Source organism: Haemorhous mexicanus, chromosome 12 (genome assembly GCF_027477595.1).
Source record: "Haemorhous mexicanus isolate bHaeMex1 chromosome 12, bHaeMex1.pri, whole genome shotgun sequence".
NCBI lineage: Eukaryota > Metazoa > Chordata > Aves > Passeriformes > Fringillidae > Haemorhous > Haemorhous mexicanus.
The window spans coordinates 21217388-21230672 of NC_082352.1; the positions used below are offsets into that span (position 1 = coordinate 21217388).

The 13285-nt window shown below is 52.4% G+C and overlaps 1 protein-coding gene across 4 annotated transcripts in view; it reads left to right on the forward strand.

The window, feature by feature from the left end:
- The first annotated feature begins 319 nt into the window (after nucleotides 1–319).
- The window catches only part of ZC3H18 (zinc finger CCCH-type containing 18), a 46604-nt gene continuing 33638 nt past the window's right edge, over nucleotides 320–13285 (forward strand). For 2 of the 4 annotated variants that reach the window (XM_059857509.1, XM_059857512.1), the window contains exons 1-8: nucleotides 320–367; nucleotides 737–817; nucleotides 1630–1741; nucleotides 6925–7520; nucleotides 10176–10260; nucleotides 11049–11197; nucleotides 11603–11695; nucleotides 12846–13003. In XM_059857509.1, the coding sequence (XP_059713492.1) occupies nucleotides 6939–7520; nucleotides 10176–10260; nucleotides 11049–11197; nucleotides 11603–11695; nucleotides 12846–13003 (1067 nt within the window). In that variant the 5' untranslated portion in view covers nucleotides 320–367; nucleotides 737–817; nucleotides 1630–1741; nucleotides 6925–6938. Of the gene's footprint in view, nucleotides 368–736; nucleotides 901–1629; nucleotides 1742–6924; nucleotides 7521–10175; nucleotides 10261–11048; nucleotides 11198–11602; nucleotides 11696–12845; nucleotides 13004–13285 lie in introns of all 4 variants that reach the window. The other 2 variants (XM_059857510.1, XM_059857511.1) reach the window with 2 other exon arrangements.

Consider the following 13285-nt stretch of genomic DNA (forward strand, 5'->3'; position numbering starts at 1 on the left):
CCTGTCCCTCCACGTGCACGCCTGCACACGCCCCCTGTGCAGATGTTCGCGCGTTCACGCGTCCACCTGTGCGCGCACACCTGCGCTCCGTCCATGCCGTGCGCGGCCCCTTTAAGACGGGCGGGGGGGGGTGGAGGGGGGGAGCAGAGCGCGCGCTCCCCCCTCCCCTCGCCTCGCGCCGCCGGGCCCCGTCGCGCGCGGATGACGTCACGCCATGGCCGCCCTGCGCCGCCGCGAGTAGAGGCCGCTCCGCCGCCCCGTCCCGCGCTGCCGCTGCCGCCCCGCGGCCCCCGCCGGCCCCCGCCGCCCCCGGCCCGCCCCCGCCGCGCCCCGCACCGCGCCGGGCCCCCGCCGCCCCCCGACACCGGTGAGCCGCCGCTCGCGCCGCCGCGGCCTAGCGCCGGGGAGGGGGGGCGGGCCCGGGCCCGGCAGGGGGAGCGGGAGGGGGAAGCGCGGGGCGGGGGCTGTACCGGAGAGGGGGGGACGGGTGCAGCCCCGGGGAGCGGCCCGGGACGGGCGGCGGGGAGAGGAGGGGAGGGCCCGGCGGTGTTCTAGACGGAGTCGGGGGGAGGCCGGAGGGCGTTCGGGGACAGAGAGCGCGGAAATGAATGAATTCCCCTGTTCGTTCGGGACCGTGAATGGGACGGGGCGGCCCCGGCCTCGGGGGGAGCCGGGGGACAGCAGGGCTCGGCAGGGGACAGAGGGTGCAGGTGGCTCTGACTGTCCCCCTCGGCAGGCAGCGGGAGCAGGGACAGCGCCAGCAGCCGCGGCCCGGGGGCACGGCAGGAGAGCCCCGCCTGGCAGGAGAGCCTCGGAGGTGAGGGGCACCGCGGGGGCACACACCGGCAGCGTCTGCACCTGGGGCAGCCCCGAGTGGGCTTGGGGTTTGTCACCTGAAGGGTCAGTTCTGAATGGGTTTGGGGTCCATCACCTTTGGGGCCAGCTCTCAGGTGGGTTTGGGGTCCATCACTTGCAGGGTCAGCTCTCAGGTGGATTTGGGTCCATCACCTTTGGGGCCAGCTCTCAGGTGGGTTTGGGGTCCATCACCTTTGGGGTCAGCTCTCAGATGGGTTTGGGGTCCATCACCTTTGGGGCCAGCTCTCAGGTGGGTTTGGGGTCCATCACCTTTGGGGCCAGCTCTCAGGTGGGTTTGGGGTCCATCACCTTTGGGGCCAGCTCTCAGGTGGGTTTGGGGTCCATCACCTTTGGGGCCAGCTCTCAGGTGGGTTTGGGGTCCTTCACCTGCAGGGCCAGCTCTCAGGTGGGTTTGGGGTCCATCACCTTTGGGGCCAGCGCTCAGGTGGGTTTGGGGTCCATCACCTTTGGGGTCAGCTCTCAGATGGGTTTGGGTCCATCACCTTTGGGGTCAGCTCTCAGGTGGGTTTGGGTCCATCACCTTTGGGGCCAGCTCTCAGGTGGGTTTGGGTCCATCACCTTTGGGGCCAGCTCTCAGGTGGGTTTGGGTCCATCACCTTTGGGGTCAGCTCTCAGGTGGGTTTGGGTCCATCACCTTTGGGGCCAGCTCTCAGGTGGGTTTGGGTCCATCACCTTTGGGGCCAGCTCTCAGGTGAGTCTCCTCAGAGCTGCTCAAGGGCAGCACCTCCAGGCTGTGAATTCTTTTTCCCTAAGGTTTGCCTGGATTCAGGGAGAGGGTCCCTGTGGATCAGGACAGCTCTTTGCCAAACTGCTGATCCAAAATCATTCTTTTGAGTGGGATTGTCCCAAACCCTGCTGGACCCAGGTATGACCCTCTGGTTGTCTCTTCCTGAGGCCCTGAGAACTCACACTCAGTGTTTGCTGGGGGGGAGCTGCAGGAAGGAGCTGTAGGAAAATCAGCTGTGCTGGGACAGCAAACTGCAGCTGCTTTCCCCTTCTGGTGCCCCCCACAAATCCATGGGGAACATTCCCCATTGGAGCTCTCTGAGCTCTGCTTCAGACCCAGCTCCTGGAAATGCCTCTGAGCACCAAACTGACCCCACGGGGCAGCTGAGCTTGGGGCATTGAAGGGTGCCCTGAGAGCTGCTGAGTTCCCTGGGCATCCTGTGCCTCAGAGCTCCCTAAGGATGGCAGAGAAATCAGGATTTTGGTTAATTAACCCTGTTAGCAGCTGGAAATGCAGTCAGGGCAGGGCTGCACACAGATTCATCCTCTCAGTGTTCCATGTTTCCCCTCTCCTGGATCCTGAGGAATTGATTTCCTGCTGTCACTGCTCTTCCACGTTTTTCCCTGTGTTGGTTTCTGCTTTGCCTCTGCTTTTGCAGTTCTTTGTTCCCTGAATCCCTGCCCTTCTCTCCTCACCTGTCCTGTCAGCACTGTTCCCTCTGCTCAGCTCCCCCATGGCTCCTGCCTGCCCTGACACCCTGCTCCAGCACCTTCCTGCTCTGCTTTACCCCCTGGATTCCATGGATCTGATTCCCAGCAGCTCCTTGGCTTTTAGGAAAGGGATTTTGTCCTTTTATCCCAAAGATTTCAGCCTGAAGGAAAAAGCTTCCTCTCTTCTTTCCTTCCCTGTGTCCTGTGACCTCCCCCAGGGCTGCCAGGGGCACAGAAATTGGGAATGCACTTGGTCTTCATATCCATGAAAATTTGTAGGATTTTGAGGCTGAAATCGATGGCTCTGCCCAGCTCCAGGTTTTGTAGGAACTCAGTTCCTGCCTGGAATTTCTTCCTTTTTAATTGTGCACCTTTTGTGCTGTTTAATGAATAGCAGAGAAGAAATTGGGCCTGATTTTGCAAAAGGAGCTGCTGGGTAAAAATTCCTGCTCTGACTCCTCTGGCCTTGTGAAAATCAACTGACAGAAGTTTGAGGTTCGGGATTTTATTTGAAATGTATCCTGGCAAGGTGGAGGTGGGTTTTTAAAAGCAATTTAAGTAGCAAAGAGTTTTTCTCTGCCTGCCTTTAGTGCTGTGCAAGGCTGCTCAGTCCCAGTGCTTTCAGTTAAAAAAACTTGGATGTCATTAAGCTTTGATAAAAATACCTTATACAGGAAGTGAAGCAGGTGAGTTTAAATTTCTGTAGCATGTCCACAAATTTCTCCTCCCCTTTTTAGGGTGGAAATGTCTAATTTGAAATGTTTCTAAGGAGGCTGGGAGGCTTTAGTTGGACCAAATTGGCTCCTTCCTGGTGCATCCAGGCATGGTGAGAAGGCCAGGTAGGAGGAGCATCTCTGTCCCACCTTGTGCAAGCCACAGGACTCTCATAAATTCAGGAGCATAATGAACCATAAAATCATCCTTCATTCCCTAATTTGAGATATTCCAGAGCCCGGGCTCTGAAGCTTCCAAGTCACTGATGTTTTGTGGAACTAAAAGCTCCTCACTCCTGGGAACTTCTGCTGTCAGATCCTCAATTTCTTCCCTGAGAAGCTGTGACCTGCTTTGAACAGGCTTTCAGCTCACTGAGGCGTGCCCAAATAATTCCAAAATCAGGGAAAGGCCTTTTTTTTTTTGCCTGAAAATGCCCTTTATTGGTTGCATTTGCTCCCTGTGACAGGGCTGGCCCAGCTCATTCAGCCTGGGAGCAGGAGAGGTTTGAGGTTGTGAGCCTGGATGGAATTCCCAGTGCCCTGTGCTGTTCCAGCCTGCCTCAGACACTCAGGAAAGGAGGATTTGACACACTTTGAGCAAAAGGAGCTGGTTTTGGAACAGAAATAGTTGTGCAGCTGGGACCAAAGGCAGCTTTGCCTGAATTTGGAAGATTTTTCAAGATAAAAGGCTGCTCAGTGAGAGGCATTAATGCATCCCTGCCTCTTGCCTGAGCTGCAAGTCAAACAAGCTTATCTGGGGCTTAGGAGAGTTAATTTTTTGCTTTTATAACTGGTTTTGAACTAGGAAGAAACTGGCTTAGTTTTAGGGCACGAAAAAAGGCCAAGTTTATGATGAGGGAGAGGTGAAATCTGGGGGTTTCTGCTCTGCCACTTCTGTCACTGCTGCTTGATTTAAAATACTTCCATGGAGCCAATTTTTCTCAGGTTTTTGTGATTTTTGTCTTTATATTTCCCTAAAGGACAGCAGAAAGCAATTTAAGAAACCCCAAATGTACAAAAACCCCAAACAACCCCTTAAAAAACACCTCAAAAAACTCCAAAACCCTCTCACAATTCCAGAGATTTGGAATAAATTGTGATTTGCAGATTAAAAACCACCTCAAAAAACCAAACCCTTGCAGAGTTCCACAAATTTGGAATTAATTGATTTGCAGCTTGTTTTAAGACAACACTTAAAACTGGATTTAAACTTGCTGTCCTGTCCCATCATCAGGCAGTTTTCCTTTTAATTTCCAACTCCCAATTTTTTTTCCTGCTGCTGATTTTACCTTTGGACATCTGGGCTTTGTTTTGGGACATTTCCATGCAGGGTAAGATTGCTGCCAAAATCTGCTTTGTTGGTTTCGGGGAATCTTGGAGCAACAGCCCAATCCCTGAATCCAAGGAATTACACCCCAAAAAAGCCTCCCTGCCTGGATTTTGTGAACCCTTCTCACTTGGGCCATCATTTATTGTGTTTCTTATCATTTCTGCTGATGGAAATTAATAGGAAATGATTACAACTGCTGGATGCTCTGGATTTTATAAAAGCTGCTGTGCAGGTCAATGTTTTGTATTTCAGTGTTTTATATTCCTCACCATCAGAACATATTTGTTTCCTCCCATCCCTCTAAAGGTCTCCATGTCAAACACAAAAAGCCATTTGCTTCACTTAAATACCTTTTTTTCTTTTTTCTTTTTTTTTTTTTTTTGGTGCTGCTTATTTGCAAGAAAACAGAAAACAAATTTCCTGAGTCCACATGGCCCTGGCAGTTTTGATATTTCTGGTGGCCCTCTGGGCTGACCTTTGTGTTCACACCAGGTCCCTTCTCAGGCACTTGGGCAATTAAAATACCCACTCTGAGCTGGCTCTTAAAGCCAGTAATGATTTGTGCAGGAATTTATGAGCTCAGCATCAGGCTTGATGTGCTCAGTAAGGAGATCATTTGTTCAGCTCCATCCTGGGGAACTGCTCAGAGCTGCTGTCACCAGGAGGCAGCTTCTGCCCTTTCATTTGGGTTTGACCTTGTCAGGGAAATCAGAACTTTGCTGGTGAGCCAGAACCAACTTCAGTGTGCAGAGGAAGCTCAAAATGTGGATTTTCTGCTGCTCTGGGCCCTGCTGATGCTGAGATCATCTCGTGTTTATCAATGAACTGATAGCAGCAGGGCCCCCAGGGCTTGGGGAGAGCACAGTCAGCCCTAAAATACAGCTTAAGGTGCTTCTGGGAGTGGTTTGAATTTATTTTCTGGTTTTAACTCCTCTGCAGACCTCCCACAGTATAAAAATCAGCATTTTCTGGAGTGGGACTTTGATCTTGGGAGTTTGCAGCAAATTCTGTTCATTACAAAAGATTTTGGGGGTTCAGGTGCTGGGAAGGCTCAGTTTGCTTTCCTTGGGGCAGTGTTTGGTGTGTCTGTGTGGCTTTTTGATGGGAAATCACCTTTCCTCTGCAAAACTAGCTGGACAAACAGGGGAGAATGTCAGGAAAAGGTGAAATAGCAGCTTAATAAAAGATTAGTAACCTCTGATTTCATGGTGGATTGCTGGGTGTGTTTAAAGAAGCAACCAGACTCTGACATTTGTGGCATTTCTGCTCCAAGGGTTTTTGAAATAACAGGTGAAACTCTGCTCATTTGTGCCATGAGTTTGTGGCAGCACTAAATGAACTTGCAGAGAGCAGCTGGAGTGAAACACGGGACACATAAAAATGAAGATGATTTGTAATTCCGTGGCTTTTTTTGGTTTTTTTAGGGTATTCAGAGCTTTTGTGTGGATGTTACCCAGTCAGCTCAGTTCCAGTCAGGCAATTCTTTAATTTATGGGATTTTTGTTTCTGGAGTAAAATTAATGTATGGCCCAGTTTTTTTTCCCTGCTTTGTACCCTGCCCTTTTCTGTTGTCTGTTTGTTTTATTCTTGATGGACATGGCACTTTTAACTTCCACCTTAGGCATCTTCTAGGAGGGTCTCCATGCAGGCAGCTGGATCTGCTGCTTTGAAGGAATTTGGGGGTCTTTACTTGAGGGTTCTGCCTCCTTAGGTGAGACTCCAGCCCAGGCCCAGCTCAGGGAGGAGCTGGAGCTGCTGGAGGGAGCCCAGAGGAGTCTCCAGGGGGATCAGAGGATGGAGCAGCTGTGCTGGGAGGAAAGTCTGGGACAGCTGGGAATGTTCACCTGCACAGGAGAAGCTTTGGGATGACCTCAGTGTGGCCTTGCAGGGCCTGAAGGAGCTGCAGGACAGATGGAGAGGGACTTTGGGCAAGGGATGGGGGACAGGACACAGGGAATGGCCTCAGGCTGCAGGAGTGCAGGGATAGGTGGGATATTGGGAAGGAATTCCTCCCTGGCACAGGGGGCCCAGAGCAGCTGGGGCTGCCCCTGGATCCCTGGCAGTGCCCAAGGCCAGGCTGGACAGGGCTTGGAGCAGCCTGGGACAGGGGAAGGTGTCCCTGCCATGGCAGGGGTGGGATGGGATCTTTATGATCTGTTCCAACCCAAACCAGTCTGGGACTCCATGAAATTCCATCCTCCAGCTCTGTCATTTTCTGTGAAGGGCAGCACACTCCAGTCTGGGAGGATATTGCAATCCATTCTTTGTGCAGTTTAAACTCTGAATTTCCCTCTTGAAGGATCTATGAGGAACCATATTCCTGAATTTATGGCATCCCAGAATGGCTTGGGGTGGAGGGGACCTTAAAGCTCCTCTCCCTGCAAACCTCTGCCACGGCCTGGCTGCCCCTCAGTGGATTGGCTTCCTCAGGGCCCATCCAGCCTGGCTTTCCAGGAGCTCCAAGAACCTTTCCTTGGGAAGCAGAGCACAGGAGGAGGAGTCCCTCAGGGTGGGGCTGCCCTGCCTGCCCAGTTTGCTGCCCATAACCAGAGCTGTTCTGTCCTGCAGGCTCGCGGGGACTGATGGACGTTCCCGACAGCCCGGAGCGAAACCCCTGCTCTCCCGAGGAAGAGGACCAGCAGCTTTCTGATGAGGAGGTCCTGAAGGAGAGCGGCTCAGAGCGGGAACTCGATGGGGAGGGTGGCCAGGGGAGCCTCCTGGGCGAGGAGGAGGAGGCAGGCAGGGCCCTGAGCCGGGGCGAGGAGGAGAACCACTCCGACGAGGAGGATCGGCTGAGCGAGGCCAAGTCGCAGGAATCCGACACCAACGAGCAGGGCGTGGAGCTGAAGAGCCCCCGGCCCCGAAAGGGGGAGGAGGAAGACAGGACAAACGACCTGGAAGTGTCCTCTGTCACCAGGGAGCTGGATGAGCACGAGCTGGACTATGATGAGGAGGTTCCCGAGGAACCCAGCGCTGCTGCTGCAGAGGAGGATGGGGAGAAAGCTGCTGGGGAGGATGATGAGGAAGAGGAGAAAGGAGATGATGCCCCTGAGGATGAGAAGAAATCCAGCAGCAAAAGTGATGATGAGAAGGATGGGCAGGATCCCCTCAAGGAGAAGAAGAAAGAAGAGGATGATGGGGAAATTGATGATGGAGAAATTGATGTAAGTAGGAGGTGGGCAGAGCCCTGGGATGGTTCAGAGCTGGTTGCTTCTCCCACTGCAATTCCTTCCTCCTCCTGGTGGGAGTATCCCTGTCCTGGTGTGCAGGGAACCCCTTTCCCTGGAGGTTAGGCCAGAGCATGGAGCAGGCCCTGATCTCAGGGGTTGAAGGGGTTCATCCCTGTGCCAAACTAAACCTTTGTGCCAGAGCCATCAGAATGAGCTTTGTTCCCTGTCAGGGTGGGGAGGCTCCAGTGCTGTAAGAAACTGCCCTGCCTCAGCTCCAGGGGGACTTGGGAATGATGCTGACAGCAAATCCCATGGACTGGGTGGCCAGGAGCTGTTCAGATTGAGGGGCTGGTGCTGGGGGTGGTTGTGCTGCTCAAACCCTGATCCTGGGCTGTTCCTGGGCTCCAGCAGCATCTGCATGCATGGAAGGGGAATGGAAGGAGCTGGGGTTTCTGGAAAATACCCAGGGCATGGTTTGGGGATGGGGTCAGGGATGTGCAGTGTTTCACAGTCCTGAACCAACCGGGATACTCAGAAAAATCAAAAGTGGGGTTTAGTTGCAGGTGGGGATTAGGGGAATCTCACCTTTAGCCATGGTTGTGCTCTGCAGGGGGCTCTGCAGAGCAGCATCTGTTTTGTGCAGCTTAACAGCAATTCTCTTCTTTTCCATGAAGGAAACAGGGCAGAGTAATTCCAGTAAAACCCCTCCCATGGGCTTCTGGTCTGGAATTGCATCCCAGTGGGGGGAGTGTAAGGAGAAATTGCTGGTGCAGAGCACCTGGGCTGGCTCCCATTCCAGAACTGCAGCTGCACAGCTGGGCTGGGGTGTGGGACTGTCCTGGGGACAGGCAGGGAAGTGCTGGAGTGGGCTGGGGTCACTGCTGGGGCTCCTCAGCTGAGCAGGGGAGATGTTCTGTCCTTCCAGCCCCATTCCTGTTGGTCTGACCTGGCCACAGGAGCCTGGGAAGCTCCTGGAGCCTCACTGCACACACCCTCCTCCCTTTCCTTTAAATAATCCTATTTTGTGTGCTTTTTACTCTTCATATTTCATTGACAAGTTTAATTGCTTTCAGAAATGACATGGTTTTTCTCCCTTGTGCCCATCCTGGCAGGTGTTTTGTTCAACACGTGTTTTCCAAAGGTTTTGTGTATTCCTGAATCACTTAGAAGGACTTCCAGTATGTTATGGGCTAAAAAAAAAAAATCCTGGAGTCCTGACTCCATGCCTGCTCCTTGATTAAAATATGAATGCTCTCCTTTGGAGCCTGAGGCATTCTTGGGAGCTCTCCTCACAAAGCAGGAGATGAATCTGTACCCTGGTTTTCATACATTAACTCATAACAGCATTCTCAGCTGCCTGATTCCAAGGAGACCTCCCAGAAATAAATACTTCCCCTTTTGTTCCAGGCTTCACACAGCTCTTTTGAAAGCAGCAGAGTGGAGCTGCTTCTCCCATTCATGCAGCACTGAAAGCCAGCCCCAGCTTTGGGGAAAACTTCAAGCTCTGCATTTTCTTCTGCTTTCAGCCTCCTGGCGTGGAGGGAGGGGAATATTAATGCAAATTTTAATTGGAATATAAGTGCAGGCTTTTAAACCCGTTGCTGTTGAGGAGAGCTCTGTCCCTGGCTGGCTGAGGAATGCAGCAGGAGAGGCTCTTCACCCTCCTCTGTGCTCCTGTGTTTGTCTACAGCCAAGGGATGGCTTTTTCCTTCTTGCCAGCTGCTCAGTGGATCAAAGGAGAGAATTTCCCCATCTTTTCCACCCAGAGAATGGCTGTTGCCAGGCAGAGGGAAGGCCCATCCAGATGCTCCCTCTTCACGTGTTTCACGTGCTGAAAACAGGGAAATGGAGGCAGAGAGAGAGGGAAAACCAGGTGTCCTTTAGGATAAAATCCTGATGTCCTGGCCAGATGCCTGTGACACCTCTCTGGTCATTGTACCCTTGCCTCCTGGATCCCCAGCTCCTTTCACCTCCTTTGGGCTTCCCAAGTGCAGCCTAACAAAGCCAGGGAAGGGTTTTTTTCCTTGGAGAAAGGAGAAAATGCTGGTGCTTGAAAGCACCAAGAGCTTTTTTTCTGGAGGTGTTTCATGGCTGTTATTTCTTCATCTCAGAGCAGCCTCCAGCTACCAGAATTCATTCCTGGGGCTGCAGTCCCTGGGATGAGGCAGAGTTTTGTTTGAGCTGGTTCCCAACTCCAGTGTGGAGCTGGAAGAAGTCTGTTGGATTTATCCTGAAAAGTTATTTGTGAGATTTGGACAGGGCTTTGGATGGGGGTATGGAGTGGTAGAACAAGGTGAAACTGGCAGGATTAATTTGGATATTGGGAAGAAATCCCTGGCTGTGAGGGTGGGGAGGCCCTGGCACAGAATGCCCAGAGAAGCTGTGGCTGGCCCTGGATCCCTGGCAGTGCCCAAGGCCAGTTTGGATGGGGTTTGGAGCAGCCTGGGACAGTGGAAGGTGCTTTTACAGCCCCCTGGAGTCTTCTGTCCTCACCTTGTGCAGGTGCTCTGGGGCATTCCTGGAACTCGACCTTGTTTTTCTCCTGTGGTTTTGCCCCAGGGTGGCTCTCAGTGTTTGAGCAGACTGGGAAAGGTCAGGTCCTGCAGGGCATGCCCCACATGAAATGTCAGCTCTGTGTGTCTGTTCCAGGATGATGACTTGGAAGAAGGGGAGGTTAAAGACCCCAACGACAGGAAGGTGAGGCCAAGGCCCACCTGCCGCTTCTTCATGAAAGGTAACCCCACCCTGGGGTCTCTCTGGGGAGTTTTGTTCTCCATTAAGCTGCTGTTACATGATAAACTCTGCCCCAAGCGTCCTCAGTGTCACCTTGCTGCTTGTTGGTGGCCAAAGCTGAATTTTCATGGAGCCACTACACAAAAAGGGCTTTGCCCTCAGCATGGTGAGCCTGGAGGAGGTAAATAAAGGGAGACTTGCAGGGATTTTTGGAATAAAACACAGAGGTTGTGGCTGCTCCATCCACAGCCAGGCTGGACAGGGCTTGGAGCAGCTTGGGATGGTGGAAGGTGTCGGGATTGGAACTGGATGGGCTTTAAGGGCCTTCCAGCCCAAACCATGCCATGATTCCTCTGCCTCCCCACTGTTTGTTTGGGATGCACTGTGGTGCTTGCTTTGCCCTCAGGTTTCTTGTGAAAGGCAAAGCTCCTAACTGGAAATGTTTGCCATTAACAGATGAGGATCTCATGAGCTTATTCCTACATTTAATTAACAGTGTGTGTCCAGCCCTCCCTCCCTCCCTTCTCCCAGCTGGAATAAGGTTCTTGTGCATGGATCCATCTGTGTCTGGATCTGTTTGTCCCCTCTGGCAGGTGGAGAGTGCCAGCTCCCTCCCCATGTGTGTGCAAGCAGGTAAATCCCAGCCCAGCTGGAGAGGAGAAAAGTCAAACACCTCCAACAACATTACTCCTTAAAGGGTTTTAGCTGCCTGCTGGGGTTTTGGTGGCTGTGGGGCTGGAGTGCTGCTGGCTGGGGGCAGCAGGGTCTAACAGCTCTGTGTTCCCACAGGACACTGCACCTGGGGCATGAACTGTCGCTTTATCCACCCCGGAGTGAACGACAAGGGGAATTACTCACTGATCTCCAAACCTGAGCCCTTCTCCCCCAACGGGGCCCCTCCCATGGGCCCTCACCCGCTGATGCCAGCCAACCCCTGGGTATGGAACCTCTTCTGGCCATTTATGGCTTCTGCACCACCCTCCCCATGCCTGCAGTGTTCCAGGTGGGCTTTTGGAGAGCCTGGGCTGGTGGGAAGTGTCCCTTCCACTGGAACCAGAGCATGAGCTTCAAGGTCCCTTCCAACCCAAACCATTCCACAGTCCTGGGATTTTCCTCCTCTTCATTTGACCTCATACCTCAGCAAAATTCAACCCACAGTTGGACGTGTGATTTTTAAATGGAGATCTTGGAGTTGCCAGTAGAGGGGGATAAAATTCCATGGATTCCCAGCTTAGTCCTGCTGAGGCACGGCTGGACTAACTCTGAGTAGCTTTACAAAGCACAACTTTGCTGTTTGAAACTAACTCAAGTGTCTTCTCCTGCTCTCCTCACCTTTCCAACAGGGAGGCCCAGTGGTTGATGAAATCTTACCTCCACCTCCTCCAGACCCTCCAACAGAAAGTGCCTGGGAGAGGGGACTCCGGCATGCTAAAGAGGTAAATTCCTTCCTCAGGGAATTGCTGGCTGCCTCCAAAATCCACTGGAAAAGCTCTTTTTGGAGCACAGGTGTCTTGCTCTTTCTCTATTCCTTTTGCCTTTTAATCTATGAATTGTGATTTGTTGTACATCACAATTGTTAGACAGCCAAGAGGAGCTCAAATCCAGGTTGGGGGGGGGTTATATTCAAATAATAGTGGGAATCTGTGGCCCTCAAGTCCAGCCCTTCACAAAGTAAATCTTTAAGCTGGTCCAATTTCCTCCCTTCAGTACCTGTTTCTCCACTTAGTGATCACTGCAGGGGGGAAACTTCTGTTTCCTGCTGTTCTGAGCTGGTGGAATAGGGAATTAATCAGGAAAAGTCCAGTATCCTGCACATTCTGAGGGAAGAAAGTGCTCTGGCTGCAGGAAATCTCCAGAGGGCAGGATTTTTAATATTCCAATTTCTCCCTGCCCCAGGAGCCTTCTCTCCTCACACTATTTTTGTGCTCTTTAAAAAGGTACTAATTTTTTTTTTTCATGAAAAATGGTATTGAAAAGGGGTTTGTGGTGGTTTCAGTCGTTGGTTTTTCTGGGTTTGGATTGAAGGCACTTGAGACAGTAATTTGTGTTCAGACTCAAGTGTTTATTATTTCTTATCAGTAAAACAGTCTCACTACTGTGAGTTTGGCAACTTTTCATTAGAAGGCACAAAACGGCCAACCATCTCTTGTTCCAAGGTCTTTTAAGACTAAACTATCCAATTAAGAGCTGACACCTGGATTATTTTCCCTTTTAACCCAATGACTGATCCCAAAGAGCTGCAATGGGGACTTTTCTGCCCAATTACAAATTGCCACCCAAACCCAAGAAGAATCACCATGGAGAAGAAACCCAGGATGACACCCTGTGCCCTCCACCTTGCTTCCATCCACAGCACACTAAAAACCCCAAAACCTCAATTTCTCACCCAGTGACACACCCACACTGCTCTCTATAATCTATTGCACACTTTTGTGGATTCCAGTCTATCTTGAAGTCTGGGAAGCTTTCTCCAGGGATGAGGGTCAAAGTCAGTGCTGCCCTGGGGATCAGGGCACCCCAGAGCAGACAGAGAAATATTCCTGGGTTTCCACAGGTATTAAAAATACCTTTCTTCTCTTTAAAAAGGTATTAAAAAAGGCAACGATGAGGAAGGAGCAGGAGCCTGACTTTGAGGAGAAGAGGTTCACAGTGACCATTGGGGAGGACGAGCGGGAGTTCGACAAGGAGAACGAGTTCTTCCGGGACTGGAATTACCGCATCACCAGAGACGTGCGGGACCCCGCGTAAGAGACAGCCCTGGCAGCTCCAGGGATGCACGCTGGGTGGGACTGCTCTGCAGGGAGCCTGCCTGGGCTTCCCTGTCCCTCCAGACCCCGGGGATGGCACCTCCAAACAGGGAGCAGCTCCCATGAACAGGAGGTTGAGAGCTTGAGCTGCCTCCGCTCGCTCCGGTTCAGCCCCACCTCCCTTCCCAGTCTCCTTGAGCCCTTCCTGCCTCCAATCTCCTTGGAATTCTGCTCCTCCTGGGCTCTCTCCAGCTCTGCATTGCCTCCCTCACACCAGTG